The sequence below is a fragment of the Thermobia domestica genome, chromosome 12 (assembly GCF_964235325.1).
Source record: "Thermobia domestica chromosome 12, izTheDome1.hap1.1, whole genome shotgun sequence".
NCBI classification, from domain to species: domain Eukaryota; kingdom Metazoa; phylum Arthropoda; class Insecta; order Zygentoma; family Lepismatidae; genus Thermobia; species Thermobia domestica.
Genome location: NC_137465.1, coordinates 11245586 through 11270800, shown reverse-complemented (window position 1 = coordinate 11270800; position 25215 = coordinate 11245586). Strand labels below are relative to the sequence as shown.

The following is a 25215-nucleotide window of genomic DNA, read 5'->3' as shown; positions in this document are numbered from 1 at the left end:
CTCCGTAAACCTCTACTAGCCGCCGGTGAATTTCAGCCGCGGTTAGATGTTTCGCCCACAGAAATCGAATAACTGAGGGGATTTCTTCGCGAGACCAGTTTTTTAAACAAATCGCCAATTGTGTTTATCTACAACTAGCGCCATAGGTGGCGGGTGGCTGAAACTCTGGACAGTTGCCGACTACATGTATTAAAATTACCGGACATTCCTCATTCCTCTATAACAGACGAAACTCCAGAAATATTGGCCTTTTATATGATCCTCCCTCGTATTTTATTTTATTTTTAGTCACAAGTGAGTCCAATCCAATCATAACTTAATTGAGAATAGCGCTATTATTTCCTACAAATATTTGCGTTTTTGTTTTACTTGTAAACAACATGCTGTTGATATGAATTACTAATTATTTTGCGAATCCGAACTTAATAGTTCCGAAAACAGCTCCTAAAGATTTCCGGAACTACTGCAACAATACATAAATTTTTACGAAAGTTCTAAGCAACTACCAACTTTAGTATACGTGAAATTGCAGTGAATTGTGCGACTGGGCCGAAGATCGGGCTGTTTATGCCTGAAACAACGTCCGTCATCTGTGTATGGATTAAACGTATGCATAAAAAATATTGATGAGCTTTGTTATATTTTAGTTTGAAGCATGTACGGTAGGAGTTTGTATATGGGTTCTTAAAGCTTATGCTACTGTTATATCAATAATTTCATTTATTTTCTGATTAAGGTGATAGGCTCATAAATTTCTCTGGGCTGTATTTTTTATTCAGACGGAGTTTATTATTGTTTTGGTTATTAGTATTATTATTGCGAGAAGATTACCGTGCATACTTGTATTTTTTTCCCCTTTTGAGTAGGCCTAGGGAAACCAACTAAATTGTTCCAATATAAGAGGGGCATACTTACGCTGGGGGCTCCACCGGGTCCGTACATCCTTACTAACTTCGTATCTCGACATACATTTGTACACTTTCGTAATGCAACTATACTTGTTTGGCAGAGAAATGAATGGTGTAGCCTAAAGATTTTGATCTTACACTGCAGCTGTACTCTTTCTTTTCTTATAAATATAATCTAATTTTCTCTGGGGGGCGCGGTGGCTCAGTGGTAGAGCGTTCACCTCCGGTGCTTGGGGTCCCTGGTTCGATCCCAGCTCGCGCCGTGTGGACTTTGTGGTGGACAAACACGTATTCGTGGGTTTTCTCGGGGTTCTCCCGTTTCCTCTCACTTTCTTCATTCCACCATTTCATTCATTTCTCATCATCACCGTCTCCTTTAGCCTAACCGGCATAAGCATGGGACGTAAAACTCAAAGATTTCATTTAATTTCATTTTTCTAATTTTCTCTGTATTTTTTTGAGAATATAGATGGCAGTACTTAACAGTTATTGTCTTTTCCGGTGCCTTATGGTATTGGACTCCACCCCCCATCAAAAGTTTCTGGTTGCACGCCTACAATATGAAAATGATTTCAGCGCTTTAATGTTAGTACAGTAAAATTTGTCTTTAGCGGAATCGAAGGAGACCTGCAAAAATTTCTGTTGAAGATGAGTTTCCGGTTAACAAATGTAAATCCATACTTAAGGAAGGAACACATACATCCATATATTGGACACACTGATATAAAATATGATGCTGTATGTGCCTTATTCAATTTACAGTATTTATTAGTGCTACGATTTAATACATACACGTTAACTTTATTTTATTCAATAGTCAAGAAGGGAATTCTATACACATTACTTTAACCTGAGAAAACACAATAACCATATCGATGTTATTCCAATTGTTGCAGTTTCCCTCAAACTTTTGGCAGTATCTTGATAAGTTTTCAGCTTACACTTTTCTTCCAACTCAATGCGATATTTTCTCCTTTCAGACTTCCCACATAGTTCTCAATTAAGACATTTATATCTATTGGATCTCTTTTGGTTTTCTTATCGCTGACAACGTACTTTGTATTGTATTATATATCCCTCCTCTCTAATAGGACATCTAGAAACTGTCTAAACGTTTCATTCAGAAACTTGGATTTTTCTGTTAAAAAGGCTTATATTTTTCTGTTGTCCACGTCGGGACAGGACGTTTGGGCGCGAAGTCGTTTAGGCGCTAGACGTTTGGATGCGAGGTACATAGTAAAAATCACAATTTACGACATATAAAGTAAGCTAGGCACTGAAAACTAAGCGCGAATCAAGATATATACATTTCCTACACTTCTATCTTTATCTCACTTCATTTATTTGTATATTTTCTATCTCTATCTTATTTATTCATCTAAATTAAATAGTTTAATGCGTTTGTGGCATTTATTTCATAACCTCGTCATGGATTGATTTTTCGCTTGTTCACGATTCTTGTACTTTTGATCTAATTTTTGTATTATATAAGAAAACTAGGAAATGAAGGAATGACGAACTGTTAATAATTTTCTTAATGTTAATTAAAATGTATTGATTTAATTTTTGTATTTTTTAAAAAAGTTAATAATTACATACTTATGAATATTAAAATTTGTTTTCTTTCGTATTACGTTTGCCAAACTCTTTTCTTCCTTAAGTCCAATAAAGAACTACCAATAAAAGATTTCCGCGCACTCGAGTTGAGGGAAGTGGCCCTGCGTAGCGTAGTCGCTAACGCTCTCGCCTTCGGTGCGAGCGGTCCCGGGTTCGGTTCCCGATGGGGGCACTCGGTCAAAAAAGTGTAACACGGTCTTTCAGGCCAGCCACCCTGAATGAGGTTTTCTTGGGTTTTCCTCATTCACACCAGGCAAATGCCGGGGTGGTACCTAATTTATAGGCCCAGGCCGCTTCTTTCCTTTCCCAATCCTTCCTTCCTTCCCTTTCCTCGGATAGTGTGCTCCCTCAAACGTGACGGGCTAAATGGCCTTAGGTGCCGAGAGCCTAGAAATCTAAAAATCCTAAATCCTAATCGAGTTGAGGGAAAGATGTTAATACAGGGTGTCTAAGACATTGAGTTTAGGAACTGCAGTATGCCGTATTTCTGGTATCACTTTTTTTATTAACGTTCCAATATAAAAATCAAAACTTAACACACTTTTTTTTTCGTCCCATTGTAAGTATTTAATCTGCATTAAAGCAAGTGTCGAAAGGAAAAAAAGAACGATTTCCAAGTGAAAAATAATAGTTAAGTATACATATATTGGTCATTTAGCCACTAGAAATGTGTTTGACATTCACACTTACTGTATAACTACAGTAGAAGGCCTGCTTTAAGTTTTTTTTTTTTTTTTTTTAATGGAATAGGCTCACTATGTATGTAATGCAGTCAATCATATCTGGTCTGGTCTACTTACCTTTGGCTTGAAAACTTATCAAATAAAAAGCACACTTAACTTTTGTTGAAACTTAAATTTACAAAATTTAATTGTTAATTCAGTCTTTAGAATTTTGAAATTCCAGTATAGCTAGTATGTAAAACAAAATCTAGTACAATTCAAGACTTCCACTACAGTAGACACCTTGTGATATCTTGATTCGAACTTAGTACTCAGCGGCTAACACAATGACTTTTTAATTTAACTCGCGACCAAACGTCTGGCGCCCAAATGGCTTTGTGCCCAAACGTCCAGTCCCCAAACGGCGGGGCCCAAACGTCCGCGCGCAAACGTCACGTACCGTGTCCGCGTAACACAGTTTCTGTTTAATGAAGAGAACATAACGTGTGTTTCACCCCTAATTTCATGGGACTGAGAAATATTTCCCTTTAAGACAAATTTCCGCTTAATAAGAGGTCTGTTTCACTGTATAATAAATATTTAAAGCTGAAAACGTATAAATCTTTCGTATTTATTGAGATCTGTTTTGTTTCTAATTGTAGATATTCCTAATTCCTGTTGGTAAAATAATAAGTACCTAAAGCTGTTAAGGAAGATTGGGCCCTTCCTTTCCTCACAAAAGGCAAGTAATTTTAAGGTGAAAATAGTACATTTTAACTATGCAAAACATTGTTAGTTTCTCTTTAACGGTAATAAAGTGTAATTCAAACAATTCATCTCATGAGTGTGCAGTAGCTTCGAAAAATTGTTTGAAAATTAGGGTAGCTCTGTCGTGGCTATGTGGCTAACATGCGGGTATGTAACGCACGAAACCTATGTTATATTCTCGGTGAAGGCTCATGTGCAGAGTGCCCAAATAGAATTACCGGCACCCATGTCAAAATTCCCTATGATATAGCTCTAAGTGTGAAGCATCTCTGTTCGGACCCATCATGGGAACGAAATGTACTATTGTGGACAAAAGTGCATTACCACCTGTATTCTGCATATCCTTAGTATACAGTCACTAGTAAGCTTAATAGATACATTGTGCTAAAAAGGAGAAACTAAAGTCGGTAAAGATTATTTTTTTGCATTTACCAGTAACTGTCGCTTCTTTAAAATTATCGAAACAGATGAACAAAAGTCATAATCCTTACGTGACAATTTTGATTTTACAAAATGAAATTTACTCTTTAAACCTATACTTCAACGACAGGAAATTGCTTTAGGAAGTCCTAAGGAAGGAAGTTGGAAGTTTGTGAAACTAAAGAATGCAACATTGTACTAACGAAATGCTTAAGAATTATTTGCCGACAATCGATGTACAACTTAAATTTATCGCTATATTTATGCCGCAAAATTATGACAAAACATACACTTAAGTCTCGATTCTCAGTTGTTCAAAAAACAATCTTTCACAAAATCTAATTGTTATCAAATTTTGTATGTTAAATAAATGAAAAAAAAAAAAAAAAGAACTGCCATAGATTAAAAAATATTCCTTAATGTATAATACAACGGAAAATTGTATTTCTAAAGGCAACATTGAAGAATTTTGATATTCGATGTTTTATTCTGGATTCAGATTTCAAAATACCGGTTATACAGGGACTGGTAAGAAGTTTGCACTGGCCACCGGTCTTAATCAAAATAACAGTAATATTTCCGGCCAGGCCGGTGAAATACCGGCCAGTTGGCAACCGTAGTCATGTTCTTCGTCTCCCACGTTAAAGTCTCCCATGTGCTTGCGTCTCATACAACCTCGGTGCTGAGCGAGACGTTGAACTCCAAATCAACCGGACCTCTCTATTGGTACTGAGGTTAGCACACACAGCTTTGGTGCATCTAGTTCATTGTTCGATTTCCGTGGGAGAGCCATGGAAATCGAACACATTACTGTGGTTCCACATGTCTTACAGCCTCGGTGCTGAAAAGGACGATAAATTCCAACAAAACAATCCAAATTAACCAGGATGGCGCCGTTGCTCAGTGGTAAAGCGTTCACATCTTTTACTTGGGCTTATCAGTTCGATTCTGGCCACAAAACTTTCAGCATTTGTGATGTGTGTACTTGTGTCCGTGTTTTTTCATCGTTCTCCCGTTTCCTTCCACATTATCATTCCACTATTTTTCATAATCACTCAAGGTAAGTGACTAAGGCCGTAGTGCAGGAATAGGTTGGCTGGTTGCTTTCTTCTTTCTATGAAGATATACACTTCAAGTAATACTTCTCCAAAATAAAATACTGTGAGTTGTCACAGTGCCAAGAAAACAGATTCTTGACCGAGATACCATAACCTGTGCGTGGTCTTGTAAAGGTTAATTCACACATAGTGTGCCGTGCCCATCAGGAGTGGCTTTAGGATTTTAATTTTGGGTAGGCTCGCTCCCTCGCTTATGAATACATATACACATTTGATTGATTAATGACAGTAGGAAATTACTTTTACAGTAGTGGTTGATTCTATTTGTTAAATTTATATATTTTATAAAATTTTTGTGTAGGCCCGTGCCTACCCAGCCTATCCGCTAAAGCCGCCACTGGTGCCCATGCCGTTTCCCTACCATGTTCCGTCCGTACCACGGCCGTGATCATTCACACATACCATGACGTGACACTACACCATTTCCCTTAGTTCTGGTCAACTTCGTGTGCTCCGAAGAATGCTGAAGGATTGCGACCAATAGGCCACAACCGGGCTGGTTTCTCTTCAAGGCGGCCTGTCGGGGCACGACACGTCATGTGTGTATTGAAAAAGAGAACCAAATGAATTTTCAATGCCTAAGTCAGAAAGGAAACTTTGTGGACCACGGTACGCTATGTGTGAACCAACTTTAATCCAGCTTTCTTAGAAGAAAGGTAGAGTAGTGGAGAACGGCTCATTCTGTGAAAGCTTATCTTACATGATCATCTGCGCCGGATCAGTCGTGGTATAAAGCCCTCGTTACTAGCAGGTCCTGTCCTTCGTAATCCCGGTGTTACATAAGGACATCAAGTTACATGTGGTAGAAGAAATGCAATTTATATTTTTAGTACGTGAAATCTGCAAATATGCATTACACGTGCTTTCAGCTAAAATCGAATCTTGTCCTCTCCACCAAAAAACAAACGCTATCTTTGTGGACACAAGAAAAGTGTATATTTTATTTTTATTTTATTTTATTTATTTATATATTTATTTTGCTCAGATCGCGACCTTTCAGTTTCGGCACCTGAAAGTTTAAGCGAAACAGGGCTATCATCGTTGCAATCTTGTTTTGCTTTATTATTTTTTTCATCATTCATTTGTTTTTTCCTTTTGGACAAAGGTTGACAGTGGCGAGGGATAGGAAAATTGGACGAAACCACAACACTAAGAAACAAAAAAAAGATAAAATTTGACACAAAATGAAAAAAAAAAAAAAAAAACTCTAACTACCTAATATTAATTCATCTTCTAACTTTCCTATTCTATTCTATTCTCGACTCAAGTTTAGCTTACTCTAGTCTTCAATCGCTTCATCCTCGTTCCTTTTATCATACTTAGCCTTTCTTGTATGTTTATTATCTTCTTCATTAGGTCTAGGTTTCACCTGTATGGTAGGTTTTCCATCTATTTTTATATTATCATCTTCTTCATTGGTTTTAGGTTTCACATGTATGATAGGCTATCCATCTTATTTTATTTTATTCTTTTTTATTATTTTAATTATATTTTAGATTTTTTTTAAATTTTGGTTTCCTCCTGTGTGATTTTTTATTAATAAATTTTACTACATTCTCCTAATAGAGGATATTAATATTTGCACTACTGAACTCAGCAACATTATTGCACACTTATACTTAAATAAGCATTACACACTCGTGTGTGTGAAAACACAACTTCACTATAACAAAAAAAAAAAAAAAAAAAAAAAAAAAAAAAAAAAAAAAAAAAAAAAAAAACTCACCACACTGCACACTACATCATCCATACACTTTTCTCCAATCTCGCAAACTTCGATTTCCTTATTGATCCTAAGCGATGTTAATTATTTCAGTTATCCACAATTGACTTCTATGCTTCTAATCCTCAGTACAAAGACTTGAGGTCCAGGACCCACTCGGAGCATTTCGTGCGGGTCCTGGTCAGTTGTATCCTGCTGCCGTTAGTGCTGGGACTGGTGGTGACACCTACGCAATCAAGTTCCGAGGTGGACACTGTATAACGTTTACCGAATTATTGGCTTTTACATTTTTCGTTGCATAGGATCTTTAGAATATGTTATGTATATATGTTATATATATGCTATTTTTGATTTATTTTGAAGTTTGCGCGATTTCCCACCACCTATTTCCGTGCACACCCGCTCAACATATCCGGAGTTCCAATCCGGTTTGATGCCGGGGATACGTTGAGCGCACATTCATACTCTTCTTCCGGGGCACGCGGAAATCCAGCGTTCCTGGGACAACTTCACTCTGACTCATTCATTTTCGTTTCTTCTTATTGTTTTCTTTTACATTTTGTTTATTCCTGTATCACATTTTCCAAAAAGTCTTTCTCTTATTCTTGTTGCCTTTTATATAATTTTTTTTCTTAGATCAGAATATTCTTTTGCTATTCTACTTGATATTTTGTAGTTCTCGTCCTTAGCTAAAACTTCCCCTGTTTCTTTTGTTCTGATGACATCTCTTCCCTCTAATTGATCTTCTAAGAGGAGACACCATAGAATATGGTGTTCTGGCGTGCCTAGTTCTTGACATTGGCATCTGGGATGTTCCTTCAAACCTATTCTGTACAAGTGTTGTTCATATGGCCATGTCCTGAGAGATAACGTATTAGACCTGGATTGAGTTCAGAGTGCTGCCATTTGAGACGAATATCAATTTTTTGCATTATATTATAATACAGTCTTCGTGAGACATTGGTTTCTTGCTAATTTTTGTTCCAAATTTTTATTATTTCGTTTTCTATTTCTTCAACCGTTTTACTTGAACCATCTGTTCGTGTCCGAGCAATTACCATCTGTTCTCACACCTAAAGGTATTTCTGTCAGGTCATCATCAGTATTTTCAGAATGACGGAGAGGCGTAGGAGGGTGTCCAACAGTGGTTGCAATCTCAGGCGCGCGAGTTGTATGACAAAAGTATAGATAAGTTGTTCCCACGGTATGACAAATGTCTGAATTCCGGTGAATATCTGAATATGTTGAAAAATAGCTAAACACATCCTAGTATTTGGTACAATAAAGGTTTCCATTCAATTGTGTTTTGCTTCTGTGGGAGAGTTACTTTCTGGATGTCCCTCGTATATTAATTAAAGGAGGAAACAACCGGATTTTTAATACACTAATTTCTCTGTATGTGTGAATTCAAAGAGTTAAAAAGTGACTGAGTTGACCAGGACTCGAACCCGGGTTTTCGCCATGCCGTACCGATGCGTTAACCACTACGCTACGCAATCCCCTTCCTAGAACAGCCATACACTCTCTCACTCTTGAAGTCGGTGCTCTTTACGTAGATCACATAGCTTGTATCACAACCTAGCTGCTGTGCTTAAACAATCCAGTGTCCGTGTATTGAGAACACTTCTGACGGTTGTAGTATCATTATTTATGAATGAAAGGAGGGAACAGCCTGGTTTTTTACACACTAAATCCTCTGTAGGAGCTAATTCGATGATATGTAGAGAAAGCACGTTATGATAAGCATATGGTGTCCATTTTTTTTACTTTTTTTTAAAGTTTTTGCACAAAACTTCTTCGTTTATAGAAAGACAAGTATACAATACAAACCCTTTATTAGGACTAGGAATATATTAAACATGGATAAAGGTATTAACAAAAGATTGGCTAATTACCAATGAATCCTCCCTTGGAAAGCCTAAACACTTTTTGGGGCCGCGGTGGCTCAGTGGTAGTGCGTTCACCTCTGGTGCTTGGGGTCCCGGGTTCTATCCCAGCCTCCGCCAAGTGAACTTTGTGGTGGACAAACTGTGTGCGTGGGTTTTCTCGGGGTTCTCCCGTTTCCTCCCACTTTCTTTATTCCACCATTTCTTTCATTAGTCATCATCACCGTCTCCTTTAGCCTAACCGGCATAATCGTGGGACGTAAAACTCAAAGATTTCATTTCATTTCATTTTTCCTAAACACTTTTTAGACGTTTCGGAACTCACAGCTGGTTCCTTCCTCAGTGGCAAGGTGAAGGGGATTAAAACTGAAAGGAACCCGTTTTAATCCCTTTCACCTTGCCACTGAGGAAGGAATCAGCTGTGAGTTCCGAAACGTCTAAAAGGTGTTTAAGCTTTCCAAGGGAGGATTCATTGGTAAGTAGCCAATTTTTTGTTAATTTGGATCATCCTCTCATGCGCCCATATAATTATAATGGAATAAAGGTAGCCTAGACATACAATGGGACTATGCGATAAATTCAGTAAATAAAATCTTATAATACTGTTACTACACCAAAATTTCCTCAGCATTCCAATTAGTATATTTCATAAAATATCCATGTAGTTCAGTGTTATTGAATTTGAAAACATTGTCGTTTCAGAAAATGAAAAAGTACAAAATGCTCATGATAAATTATTTTGTATGCATTTTATCAATTTTCAGAACATTATGATAAATACCAATATACTCAATTTAGTTTTCCAGTGCAGTTTCTATCTGAATACAAGAGGGAAAACACAAACAGTGATTTAAGAAGTAATGCAGAGAATAGTTGGGCATGAATTATATAACAGAAAATAGTACTTCACAACGCACCACACGGTGACATTTGCTGTTGTATACAGGGCGTACCAGAAGTAGTGACACCTTTTGAGTGATCAGTACATTTTCATTATAAACGAGAATGGCATGAAACAAAATTGTAGGTACAGAGGAATTATGTAAAAATCAAGTATTTTACAGTATCTAATCCCTATTCTTCAGTTGGAGATCCACCTGACGGCCATTAACATCGGTGCATGCCTGTATCCGGAGGAGCACATTTCTGCACGCATCTCGGCACATCTGAACGGGAAACCATCACACTAGGACTTTGGTGATCATGTTTACTCACCTACCAATACACACAGTTGTGACGGTTCACTGATCCTACCATATGAAACTTTGCCTCGTCTGTCCGTTGTGTGCCTCAGAAAATAGGCGAACGCATTGGACACGTTTCTCAAGCATCAGGCGAGCCGCCATCTTGTAGTGTTGCCAACTGAAAAAGGGAAAACACCATTACACTACAACACAAACAAAACAAGAAACAAACAAACATCAACATTAATCAGCCTAACCTACCGCATCTACTAAGTGAGTCACTACTTCCCGGACACCAGGTATGAGTTTTCGTATTTTAAATTTCCATAGCAGATCATCGGAAGTCACTTTTTTTTGGGGGGGGGGGAGGGAGGGGAATGGAATGTAGAAATTTTTGATCCAAATCCGGAATGTCCTCAAGAAATTAAAAAAAAAAAAATGCTTCAAACTTTTTTTTCTATAATGCTTTTTTGCCCTTGAAATGGCTTGAAATGTAACGGAAAGTTAGGATACCGTTCGCTTTCCCCTTCTAAGGCTAAAGAAAGTGAATTTTGCCAAAATATCAAGTACTGCAATACTGAATGCTCTGCTAAAATTTTCAACATCAGAAAAAGTGTTGTATTGAGATTGGAAGTCGAACTTTCTAAATGGAATGTGGTAACTTTACATCAGATTTGGTATATATTCAAGTAAAATAAACTTGTCATACGTTTTTTCACAGTACTACTTCTGTCCTTCTGAAAAACACTAAAAATCCATTCTTTAACCTGTTCTTGTCATATTTTCCACGACATTTCAAATATAAAGGAGGCAGTTTCAAAAGAACTGTTCTGAAGCAAAATTTCTTATTCTTCTGGTGCATTTTAGAATAGAGAACGCCATTTATACGAAACAACAAGTTGAAACGCCACAAAATTGATATTATTATCCATAAAGGGTTTATGTTTCGTTTCATTTTCATCATTGTTTACTTTGTGTTCCTAGGCCAGCGTTTCTCAACTTTTTTTTTTTTTTTTTTTTTTTTTTTTTTTTTTTTTTGGGACACACCAAAGTATGCTTCAAACTTTCGCGACACCCCTGCATGTGATTTTTTCCTAGATGAAAAAAAAAAAAAATACAGGGTGTATCAAAAAGGGCTTTACAACCTTGAAAACTCAGATTGATTTATTCATTTATCTTACAGACATGGCTTTCATTTTGTAGCACAATACATCAAGTTTTGTCTCACGTAGTACACTAGTTCAGAAACAAGACACTGCAAACGCTAGGGCAGTTGCAGCAAAGATGGCTGCCTTTACTGGTCCCGAGCCTGCTAGCTTTGTGTTTTGGTTTGAAGAATCCAAGTCTGCGACATGTGTGCAACGTAATTTTCATACAAAGTATGGTAAAGATCCTTCTAGTAGGCCTCCTATTTATCAGTGGCGTAATTGTTTTATTGAAACTGGATGTTTGATAAGACACAACAAATCTTCAGGTCATCCCCGTACGTCTGAAAATATAAAGCAAGTGAGATAAAACTTTGTGAACAGTCCTACAAAATCAACCCGGCGTGCTTCTCGGTATCTGGGTGTCCCACACATTACAGTTTAGCGTGTGTAGAGAAAACGGTCGCATCTCAAACTATCTACGTCGCAGTTGTACCAGAGTTAGGATCTACCTCACAATTGAACAGTTATATCTGACATGTTGCAGTGGGTTTGGCAAAAATCGACTTCAGATGGGATGTGTGCCGCATCACCAATGGAAGCTACATAAAACCTCTTTAGGTATAAGGTAAAAAAAAAAAAAAAAAAAAAAAAAAAAAAAAAAAAAAAAAAAAAAAAAAAAAAAAACTCTTTACGTATTTTTTTACAAAATGACACCAAAACCATGTCTGTAAGCTAAATAAATAAATCAATATGAATTTTCAAAGTTGTAAAGTTGTTTTTGATACACCCTGTACATATAATACATTTATTATTATTATTATTATTATTATGGAACGACTATAAGATACAGATCTCACAATCAAATGACGTAAGGCTCTTGAATAGAAACACATTACCTTAAAAGAAACTTATGTCTCTTAATCAGGAATATGAGAAAGAAATATTACCATCAGTAATATGAAAAAACATCAAACTTAAAACTAGTGAGATATTTGTCTCTGGTGATTTTGCAAAGCATATCTATGCGTGGACGAACTCTTGACAGACACACACACTCATCTCGGCGTCTACATTAAGGAGGCAAGATCTGTATAATCACATTTTATGTTCTTCAATTTTTATTTTCTTCTAAAGTGTTAGATTAGTAAGGTTTAGTATTTGAATTAATTAAGGAGCCCAAAAATTCGAAAGACAAATATCTCTGCCTGTTCTTAATTGAATTAGATATTGGGTAAAATTAAAGTAAAAGGCAAATGTTTCTTTTCTTTTCCACAAAATTACAGTTTCATTTACATTAATTATAGAATTTAGCTCATGAGACAAATGATATCAGCAAAAATTAGCTCTTAAAAGACCACTTTCTTTAATAATGCAGGAGACCAAACGTTAACCTTTGGACTCTAAAAGTGACAGTGTTTTGATATTTACAAAAAAAAAAAAAAAAAAAAAAAAAAAAAAAAAAAAAAAAAAAAGTCCACCCATGCTCTTTTTTTTTTTCGAGTCAGGATCTGAATGCCCTTTTCATCTCTTGCGCACCTTTTTGTATTTGATAATTTACATTATTTTGAACCCCGAGGTTCTCTAGAATTGTTTTTCTTTTCTTTTTCTTTTTTTTTTTCCTAATGACTTCTAATGACATAAATGAATAGGTGATCACTTTTAGGCGTTTGCCTGAGACCTAATTAACTATCAGCACACTTAAACTGTTTATCTAAAAATTCATTTTGTGTCATTTAGATATCCATCACCTAATTAACGAAATATATTCCGATTTTTAACAATTCCCATTTTCGAAAACAATACAAAATAATATTAGTAACTTAAATGTTCTTTTTTAACATTAGAATAAATTTTATTAGTCTGTCTTATAAAATATGATTTTTTTTAGAACTCTGTTCTTAAGATTTCATTACAAAAGATAATTTCTTAGGGGACGTTAAAAATCTTGTAACATACGAATGCGTCGCGACACAGGGGTTGAAAAACGCTGTCCTAGGCTCTCTATTTCTGTTAAAATTTCTTCTGGCTGTGGAATTAATGTACAGTTTCTTTGGAAGGACTACTTACTTTTTCTCGAAGGCTAAGACACCCATATTGTTTATTATGATTGTTAAATGAGTAAAATGTATTATTATACCTTGCAGATATTGTTAAGAGCAAGAGATCTGTAAGAGAAGATAGTCAAAAAACTTACCAGAATAATATTCCTTTCATGTATATTTTTAACCTATATTTCAAGTGCTTCCGGCGGGAATTTTCGTCAGGACTTAGGCTTAAGGTCTTCACATAGTTTTTGTAACAACAGTATTGTGTATATATACAAATACAATTATTATTATTATTATTATTATTATTATTATTATTATTATTATTATTATTATTATTATTATTATTATTATTATTACGTATTCTGCCTTTCAGCATGTCCTGGGACTAATGAGTTTTTTTCTTCTTTCCAATTTTAGATTTAAGCCTGGAAATATTTAGAGAGGTTAATATTTAGGTTACGTTTTTCGATCTTCAGCTTCCTGTTTTAACTCTCAATATTTTCTTCTGTTTCTCAAATCATCGATCAGTTGTGTTCTTCTTCTTCTTCGTTTTCCTTCCATGTTTCCTTCTATGGCGGTATGAAGAAGACAATTCCTTCGTAAGATGTCCAATCCAATTGGCCTTCCTACGAAGGATACTGGGTAGAAATGCCCTCTTCTCTTTATCTATTTTAAAATATCTTTGTTTGTTGCTCTCTCTGTTCATTTTATCTTCTCCATCTTTCTCCAACACCACATTTCGAAGCTCTCTAAATATTTCTTCCCTAACTTCCGTAATATCCAAGTCTCTGAACCATAAAATCCAATACTCTGTATATAGCAGTTGACCAATTTCTGCCTTAGTCCAATATTAAGGCTGCTAGTTAAGAGTGACCTTTTCTTGTTGAATGCTTCTTTCGCTATGGCAATTCTCGACCGATCTCTTTGGTGCAGTAGCCGTCTTTCGTCAAAATACTTCTCAGATATTTAAAATGGTCGACCTCTTCAAGTACTTTTTGTTCTACTCTGACCCGTAAGGGCACGTTATATTCTCATATATATATACTAGAAGCTGTCTCAGGGGTGGCAAAACATCTCCAAACTAAAAAACATATAGTTGAAAAGGTAGAAGTTTTACTTCGGGCTATTACAGATATTGCAAGGAACGTATAAGAACCAAAAACCCGCTATTGAACTCTGGAAAAGGAAACCTTGAGAAGCATTGGAATACAACCATTACTAATTACATGAATAAAGAAAATAATAAAATAAAAAAATAACACTGTAAATACTTTATTTTTTAGGCCATATAAAAATATTAAAGATCGAATTTGATCATAAGTTGGCAACAGTGTTTAATTTAGCAGCATTGTATATCCATTGGTTGGAAGTCAGTTATATGCAACGTAGAAAATTATGGGATAAGATTTAAAAGAAAGAAAGGAAATAAAGCAAGAATCAAATTCGATTAAGTTGTAAGTGCACTAACCAAATTATACTGATTTGTATTGTATATACACAGCACTGTAGTTTATAAGAACTATGTGAAGAATGCATAGGAGAAAACTTAAAAAGCCTAAGCTCTGATAAAAAGTGCCCGCGAGAGCACTTGAAATATAGGCTAAAGATACACGTGAACATTATTCTAGTGAGTTTTTTTTTAAATATTATTATAACGTGTTCCGTATTCTTAATAAGCAATTATAAGGTAGATTATGCCTTCGTTTCATAAATCCTGCGTATGATTGAGAGAACTTTAAAAAGAAAATAAATGAATGATCATTTTAATAATACTGTAATTGTTACAAAGGTTCTTGGTGATGTTTTCAATTTGAAATAGTGTAATTTATGTTTTTGTTTCAGATCCCGTACGTTATACTTTTGCTGTAAATGCTAAAAGTGCTACAATTTGCACTTGGCAGATTTCAGCCTGTATTAAGGACAGATAGAAAATATAACATGGATTGTTCAGGAGATTCAGAGGCCAGTTATGTGAACCAGGTGAAGGCTATCGTCCCTCCATTAACCACAGATAGGCATAAGGGACAAGCTGGTCGAATTGGCGTCGTAGGCGGTTGCTTGGAGTATACTGGTGCACCATATTTTTCAGCGATTTCAGCGTTGAAGGTTGGTGCTGATTTGGCTCACGTATTCAGTATGCGAAAAGCGGCTTCAGTAATAAAATCTTACAGTCCAGAGCTGATTGTGCATCCAGTTTTGGATGCGAGAGATCCGGTGGCTGAATTTAAGCCATGGCTTCCACGGTTACATGTGTTAATTATTGGTCCTGGTCTTGGGAGGGATCCTAATACAATGAACACTGTAGCAGCTTTGTTGGACTATTGTAGATCAGAGAAGAAACCGATTGTAGTTGATGCTGATGGTCTGTGGTTGCTTACAGAAAGGCCAGAGTTGATTAGGAATTATCCAGGAGCTATTCTTACTCCTAATGCCATGGAGTTTTCCCGTCTCGCAAAGACTGTTCTGGGAGCAACATGGCCTGCTACGCCCGAGCCGGAATCGTCTTGTGTGAAGGACTTGGCGACTGCATTAGGACCGGAAGTGGTTGTAGTTCACAAGGGAGCTATTGATATAATAGCTGGAGGTAGCCATGAAGAGGTATGGAAATGTTCAGAAAGCGGAAGTGGTCGTCGCTGTGGTGGGCAGGGAGATCTGTTGTCCGGAGCCTTAGGTACTTTCTATACGTGGGCCCTGCAGTGTAGGTCTTTGGTGAGCCCGACAAAAGCGCTTGCAGGAATCACAGCAGCATACGGTGCGTGTCGATTGACTAAAGAATGCAATCGACGTGCTTTCCACAGATCTAGGAGGAGTATGACCACATCGGATATGGTAAACGAAATCCACGAATCTTTTGATTCATTGTTCGAAGATCAAGCGTTTACGTAAAAGCTATTGAACAGTGATATGTGATATTTCATAAGCATCTTGTATCATATTGTCTGTATATTCAACTGCAGACTGCGTGCAAAATGTGCATTTTTATAAATTTCTGCATAAACGTATATTTTAGTTGCAGGCGTTTGCAGTTTGAAAGGAGGGTACAGTTTAAGAATGATTCTACTTTTATATACTATGTATATATGTATGTATTTGTATAATCGCAGTTTGTGCATAATTTAAAGTACTCAAGTATGTAAAGTGTCCTTAAAGAATAGTTCTGGAATTAGGGGAAGGGGGAATCTTGTAGCACATGATAAATTTAGTTTATTCTTGGTGTATGTTATAATGTTTTACAAAGAATGTTTCTTTAATGAAACTCATTGTAAGCTTACTGAAGAATCTTCTACGTAAAATATGTTTTAATTATTCTTAAATTGTTTATATTCAGGCCTTTACTTACCATTTTATAAATTCCTTAACTAATATTATTAATAACTATCCTCTTGATAATAATTAAGTAAAATCATATGTATTTTAAAATGTTGTAAGGTGTAAGGTCTTAACAATTTCGTGTGTGGAGTTGGTAAAGTTGAATATCAATTCAGTATGTCGAATTACATGACACCTTCACATTTCACATTTTTTTTTCTTCTTGTAAGGGATCTTTCATTGGTGTTTTTCATATGTATATGCACGCATGTACAGTTCAAACCCTGGTTTTCATATATAGAACAATAGGAGAACAATAGAAAGAAATGCAGATGTTTGCAGGAACATGGGTTTAGAAGTAAATGCAGAGAAAACTAAATACATGGAAGGTCATCGGGATTGTAATACTGCAAGTTATGGATGCGTTAAAATATAAAATAATACTTTTGATAAAGTGGATACTTTCAAATATTAGGATCAATATTAACAGACCAAAACCACATTCACGAAGAAATTAAATGTCGACGAAAAGCAGGGAATTCGCGTTATTATTCAGTTCAAAATCTTTTGTCGTCGCGAATTCTGTCGAGAAATTTGAAGCTTAAAATATATAGAACGATAATCATGGCTGTTGTGCTGTATGGTTACGATACATGGCCACTTACTCTGACGGAAGAACGCAGACTGTAAGTATTTGAGAACAAGATCCTGAGACGAATATTAGAACCGAAGAGGAACGGGAATGGGGAATGGCGGAAACTTCATAACGAGGAACTACATAATCTATGCCGTTTACTAAACATTGTTAGGGTCAGATGGTCAGGTAATGTAGCCAGAATGGAAGAAAGTAGGAACGCTTTCAAAGTTTTAACTGGAAGTCCAATCGGAAAACGACCTTTAGGAAGACTTAGACTCAGAAGGGAAGACGGTATTAAGATGGATCTCGCGGAAATAGTAATACAAAGTACAAACTGGATTCAGTTGGCTAGGGATAAAAGTCAATGGAGAGCTTTTGTGAATGCGGCATTGAACCTCCGGATTCCATAGGCCATGGAGTTAGTTAATTATGTTTTTTTTTTTTTTAAACCTAATTTCAGTTCAAAAATTTTATTTTGTTGGATTTGGTCGTAAAGATATTGCTGTGTAGACCAAAGTCCTTAATAGAATCGCGATTATATTATATATTGCTATGTGAATGAAAACGGAATAATTTAGTACATATTACAACGATATTGTATATCTATTTTGTAATTTCTTCTATTTTTATATCTTGATTTTGGGCAACGGTGCATAAAAGTACACAATCTGTCGTGTAGAAGAAGAAGAAAAAATATATGTTGTTGATTCTAAATAGAAAAAAATAAGATTTAATCTTGAATAGTTAAAGTATATGTTGGTTTTATAGGTAATTTGCATTTATAGTTATAACAGCAGATAATTACTTGTTTTGAAACGTTGCTATGACAACCGAAAAAGAAAAGTATAATTAATGAAGTTTTGGAGAATAAAGGGAATAATGATATAATTTGTCGTGCCTGATTTAATGTGATTGGATCATTTTGACATTTTTTTAAAACACACGGACTGTGGGGTAGAATGTAACGTAAAATATATGTATAATATAAATTAATCATTATATTTTAAATGGTGGTTCCCAATATACGTTACATTTATAGATGGTGGACCATCTCACCCAGGACGTTACATGATAGATGGTGTTTCCACCCGGGACGTTACATTTTAGATGGTGGTTTACCGACCAGGAACTTGAGATTAGTTTGAAGTATAGTAAAGCAGTCTCAGCATAGTGATCAACACAGAGTATACTTTACTCAGAAGTGGGAAAAGTATTTATAGAAACAAAAATGAGTGTTTCTGGAAATGAAAATATGCATGAAGAAGGTGGTGATGTTGAGCTACCAGGTACGAATTCATCAACGAACGTGGCTGATCTTATAAGACAGCTTGGTCAGCAAATATCGCAACAGCTTGGTCAGCAAATATCGCAGCAACAGCAAAGAATGGATACAGCTGAAGAAAATGTCCCATCAAATAACTCAATCCATAACACATGAACTAACACAACAAATGGACACTAAATTTGAACAAAAATTTCAGCAAATGGATATTCGATTTCAACAAATAGATACTAGATTTGAATAAATTACACAGGTTATGATTCAGCAAATGGATAATAAATTAGATCAGATAACACAGCAAATCAACACCGAATTTACAATTGTACAAAGTTCTATGGAAGTGGTAGAAACTCCAGAAGAAATGGCCCAGTCTGAGTTTTACCATTTTGGTGTAAGTGATAATGGTAGATGCTTTCGTTGTGACGGAGGACTTAGGCATTGGGAGAAGGGAGATAAACCGTGGCAAGAGCATACACGATGGTTTTCCAATTGTGGCTTTGGTGAAAGGTGAAGAATTTACGAAGCAGGCGATCAGAGAACGCTCTACTATTGAGTCTCCAAGTCAAGTAGTCTGTCGAGAACGTCCTGTAGAAAACCCAGTAGTGCCTCCTGTTTCCAGTCATCAACTTCGAGAAGTAACGGATGAGAAGATGCAAGGCCTGATGAACACTGAGCACGCTGTGGCTGCTCTTCAAATAGAATTGGATCCATCAAGAATTAGAATGACTCTTCGTCAGAAAGTGGAACAAACAGGATTGCTGTTTAGTTCGACTGAATCATTAATTGAAGCAGCGTTAGACATTCAGTTGGAGGAAAACCGGGATAACGATGAGGAAAATAATGAAGAAACTCCGTCTAGACAATATGGCCCAGGATCTTCGCAAAATTCATTTCCTTGGATTGATGAAACATTTATCGGACACGAATACGGAGCAGTGCATTATCAATTGTACCGGTAATGTAACCGAACCTAATTTCAGAAGCAACAGAAATAGTAATCGTACAACATTTAGAAATCAGTCAAATGTAACCAAACCTATTTTCAGAAGCAACAGAAATAGTAATCGTACAACATTTAGGAATCAGTCAAATGTAACCGAACCTAATTTCAGAAGCAACAGAAATATTAATCGTACATTTAGGAATCAGTCAAACAATAGATCTAATTTCCATCGAATTGGATTTCGTAATAGTTACCTAGATGGCAGAAATTCTCGAAATAAAAACCAAAGTACTATTGGAAGTAAAGGACACGCCGTACTGTATTCATGATTGAGTAATGCAATGCAACCTAACCGAACTCTTTGGCAATATAACTTAAGCTAATGTGGCGTCCGACAAAACATATTCAATTGGTTTTTGTTTATTTCCACTTTGAATACAATTATAATTTCATGTGTCATTCGTACTTTGTTTGAATTTTATGCAAATAATAAACATGATGAATACTAGATTTCAGCATGTTGTGATATGAATACGAATATCGTTTACTAAAAGATGATAGATGTGTTTGAATAAATGAAACATGTTATACGGTATTCTATCCCACATAAACTTTGCTGATTCGTAATATAATAATTTCTTTATTTGTATTGTTCCTGATAATGATATTGATCAAGTTTTGTTTTATTTCATTTAGTATATTGTTATAATTTCTTTGTAATTGGTACTTCTTCTGAATTCTATGCTATTTACATCTATGCATCTATACATGCTATTTACAAATATTGTTTATCAAAGCTATGTTAATTATGCCCAAATGAAAGAAATAAGTTATATATGTCAACATATATTGAGTTGATTTGTTAATGAGCTCCCATAATATTGATTTGAAGAATCTATCTTATGACCTGAATAATTAAATAAGTTAATCGCGTTTTGAATAAGTCCCATTTGTTGGTAAGTTTATAGAAATAAAATGGAATTAATTGTTAAATGAATATAAGAATGAGATAAAATGAAATTAATATATATGTATTGTAATTTATATATATACGAGGGCTATTCGAAAAGTAATGTAACCTTATATGTAAAATTATGTAACGGTCCAGGATTCTTTCTTAAATTGTAACCAATTTAAGAAGTCCTCGTCAGAAGCCATTTATACAAGGATATTGTATATCTATTTTGTAATTTCTTCTATTTTTATATCTTGATTTTGGGCATCAGTGCATAAAAGTACACAATCTGTCGTGTAGAAGAAGAAGAAAGAAAAGAATATATTTGTTGTTGATTCTAAATAGAAAAATATAAGTTGTAATCTCAATAGTTAAAGTATATGTTGGTTTTATAGGTAATCTGCATTTATAGTTATCATAACAGCAGATAATTACTTGTTTTAAAACGTTGCTATGACAACCGAAAAAGAAAAGTATAGTTAAGGAAGTTTTGGATAATAAAGGTAATAATGATATAATTTGTCGTGCCTGATTTAATGTGATTGGATCATTTTGACATTTTTTAAAACTTACACGGACTGTGGGCTAGAATGTAACGTAAAATATATGTATAATATAAATTAATCATTACACTTTAAATGGTGGTTCCCAATAACTTATACGTTACATTTATAGATGGTGTTATCTCGCCCAGGATGTTACAGTATTCAGTGGATGCATCCGACGATGTCCAACTTTTGAGGAAATACTAAGCAGGAGGAACTGAAATAACTCTATACTTGTCGAATATAATTGCTTCTAACAAACAACAGGCTGTTAGCAGTAAGGCAAAGAGATCAACAATTTCCTTTCATGACGCTTGTCTTTTAAAGATAAATATGTGTTTTTGTTATTTGGACATTAAAGAAGATATGTATAGCAATTTCACACTGGTGTATTTTCGTTTTTGCGTTGAGGTTTCCGTTAAGTACATTAGCTACTGGAACGAATAATTATTGTTTGATATGCATTAGTATTTCTTTCTTTCTTTACTATATGAAAAGACAGTATTTTTAACAAAATGAGTAATAATCAGAAAGAACGATTAGATCCACAACTGGTGAAAATTTCAGCTGCAATAATATTTGATGTATATAACACCATTTTTTTAAAAGGAAGGAGTAAAAGAAAAAAAAGTATGCATTATACATATGTAAAAACAGTACTGTTGAAAGTATCTAGCATACCTGATTGATTAATTCCTTTAAAAAAAAACATACAAGAAAAAATTGAATAATAATAATAATAATAACAATATATAGGGCCGGAAATCCATGTTTTGGGAGTTGAACCCCATCATCTTGTGTAATATAGCATACGCACGTAGTTTTCTGAAATATAACATAAAAGCATGCAAAATGAAGTGTTAATGATTTTAGAACAACTATAAATCACCTTCAGTTTATACTAGAGAAGAAAAGAAGGTAGCAAATAATAGAAAAAATAGTTTGGTGCCGTGTTGTTCATGTGTATATAAATGTTGGTGCTTTATTCTGAGTGAGTTTACGAGTAAATACAGAGTATATATATATATTGATAGATAATTGTTTTGCAGTATGAAAGAAAGCGTATGTTTTTAGTCTGATATTGATTTCTTTATACACGTGAAAGGCCATATTTAGTTTTTACATGTTTATTTAAAAAAATATCATTTTCCATTTTCTTAAGAACTTACGAAAATTTCAAGAAATATTCTACGTAAATAACTCTAAAAGTAGTTTCTTTCATAAATGGCATGTTTTTATGGTGAAAGGTTATATTTATATGTGAGCTTCTGTATAACGTATAGTTTTTTCTTGTTTTGGGTACAGCTCCTTATTAAAAAGTTTTATTTCTGAATCTGTATGTACTTGATGTATATCCTTGCTGGAAAGTGTCCACTTACGATGTATTGCATGAAACTTACAAGTGTCCTTAAGGAAAACGTCATATATTATGAAGCAACAGTATTAATACAGGTTAAAAATTGATGGTAAATGCAATTTGTCATATTCGCAGAATCACTATGGAGTGTAATAGATTTATACTTACGGTATGATAATTTGTTACGTAGTATAATTTGTTGAGCCATTTTGAATTGCCCTTGTCACTATAATATACAAGTACAGTTGAGCACTTAAAATCTACTGCCGTAAGGATCATATGTAATATATTTTGTCTGATGCAAATACAATAGTACTTACACTAAATAGAAATGGTTTTTCAGTAGAACACCGATTCAATTGCCATGTAATTTGCAATGAAGGTATACTTATATTTTTGTGGATTGGCTATAAAGTCTGGAATATATGGGAAACTAATGAACACAATTTCTTATATGTCAGAGGTTGTGTCAGATAGCGTAGCGGCCATTTGACAAGCCTTCGTTTCCCAGTCCAGCGTTTGGGAAGATGTCAACCATCTGTTATACACATATACAGGACAGTTCATAATTCCTGTTACAACATTTGGGAGGTGATAGTTTTCACAAAACCAAGCCAAAAATCGTATTGTGTGAAAAAGAAGGTGAAAATGCTTTGGTTTCCGAGCTACGAGCTTTGCAATATGTATAAAAATGAACTTTGGGGACCACACAGTTCAAGAACTGCTGGCCTTACAAGAACGAACATAGAACATTTTAGAGCAAATTACACTAGGACTAGTCAAAATGTGTAATTCAAAACGTTCGAATATTGTAAAGACTTTCCCAAATTGTATTTTGTTTGGTAGAGTATTCGAGATATTCCCTTTATTACGGAAAACTTCTTCCGCAGCATCTGTAAGTCCTAATCGGGAATTATTGGTTACTTCCCAAATGTCCGACTTTCTCGGACATTTTCCTTACCGCACCTTGTAAAACTCGAACATTTTTGTCGTACTACAAAGCCCAAAGATACCGATTTAATCTCTTTCATAGAACTCATTGACATATCTTTTATGAACAGAGTGACAGGAATTATGAAACATCCTATAAAATATGTAAATTAATAGCAATAAATAATAAATACAATGTGATACATAAACATAATGTAATTACTAGAGACCGGATGTTAGACAAAATGCCTAGTTAATATTAAAGATATAAAAAATGACGTTTTAAAGTTTATATGAGGGTAATAGTTTCGATTTAAGCCAATTTTATATTGCCTATTTTGCCTATTTCGACATTTACTGCCTAAATAATTGCTTTAGTGCCTAATGTTGCATATTCTATACATTTTATTAAAAAAAAGCCTTCATTGGGAAAATATATAATTTACATAACTTAAATAACACACACACACACATATACATATATTAGGTGTTAGTAAACACAAGCATGTGGTACGTTGCAATATATATGTACACAGGATGAACTTCAAAGATGTGCACATACTTCGGGAGGTGATTCGTGATATAAAAAGAAGACAAAACGTCCTCTTGTATTTTGTCGAATTCCGTGTCGTGTACGAGTGACAGTGGTGTCAGCCTGGAATCGAAAATCGAATCCAGATAATTGGAACGGAACCGAAAGATGTGCACATACTTGAGGGGTGATTCATGACATGAAAAGAAGACAAAAAGTCCTCTTGAATGTCACGAATCATCTCCCGAAGTATGTGCACTTATTTCAGGTTCACCCAGTATATATGGAATGCATAACAAGCTTCGTTTTTATATGTACAGTAGAAGAAGATATTCTTTAACAAACAAGTAGGCCTATGTTTTTATATTCTTTGAACATTATTTATGACTTGAATCTAGTTTTAATGGTATTGAGTATTTATCTTCATTATTTCGAGTTACATTTTAGTGCCTATTTTACTGCCTATTTTTTAAATTTTAAGTATCTATTTTCCAGGTTTTTAGTGCCTAAACATCCAGTCTCTAGTAATTACTCATAAACTTGTCTCTCGTAGTAATTTTGGCTAGTGTGTTGTCTGTGATTGTATTTGAAAAGACTGATGTAATATGTTACAGTATGTTTGCTTTTTTAACTTCAACTTGTACAGAAAATAAGATTTGCTTTATTAAAAATGGTATACGCATTTATAGAATGTGTTGTATATTCAATTTATCCTATAAGCAAGTCCAGTGTTGCTTAGAAAATAGTACAAGAACTTATAACTGAACCACTTACGTAAAAAGGGTGTTAACTTTTTAAATTGTGTTGTTGGGTATAGAGGTTTTATAAGGTGTCGGAACATTTCAGTGAGTTTTTGATTTCCGTGAACATGCATATGTGTATATGGAAGTTATTGAATGAAAAAAAGAAAAGATTATATATATATATATATATATATAACACATGGGCTGAAAAGTCCCGGGCCTAACAAAGAAAACACCGTTTTTTTGGTTCAAAATTAGCTTTATTCATCAACGTAATCTCCATGAAGAGCAACGCAATCAGTCCAGCGCCGCTCTAACATTTCAATACCACTTTTGTAGAACGATTTATCTTTTGCCTCAAAATAGGCCTCAGTTGCAGCGATAACCCCTTCATTCGTGCGAAATTTCTTACCGGCGAGCATTTTTTTCAGGTCTGCGAACAGCCAGTAGTCGCTGGGAGCCAAATCTGGCGAATACGGTGGATGTGGGAGCAATTCGAA

The 25215-nt window shown here is 35.0% G+C and overlaps 1 protein-coding gene across 6 annotated transcripts in view; it reads left to right on the top strand.

Annotated features, from left to right (window-relative positions):
• The window catches only part of Naxd (NAD(P)HX dehydratase), a 56913-nt gene extending 39777 nt beyond the window's left edge, over positions 1-17136 (top strand). For 3 of the 6 annotated variants that reach the window (XM_081733459.1, XM_081733462.1, XM_081733461.1), the window contains exons 2-3: positions 3850-3929; positions 15325-17136. In XM_081733459.1, the coding sequence (XP_081589585.1) occupies positions 15352-16368 (1017 nt within the window). In that variant the 5' untranslated portion in view covers positions 3850-3929; positions 15325-15351 and the 3' untranslated portion in view covers positions 16369-17136. The remainder of the gene's footprint in view (positions 1-3849; positions 3930-15324) is intronic. The other 3 variants (XM_081733463.1, XM_081733460.1, XM_081733464.1) reach the window with 1 other exon arrangement.
• The last annotated feature ends 8079 nt before the right edge of the window (positions 17137-25215 follow it).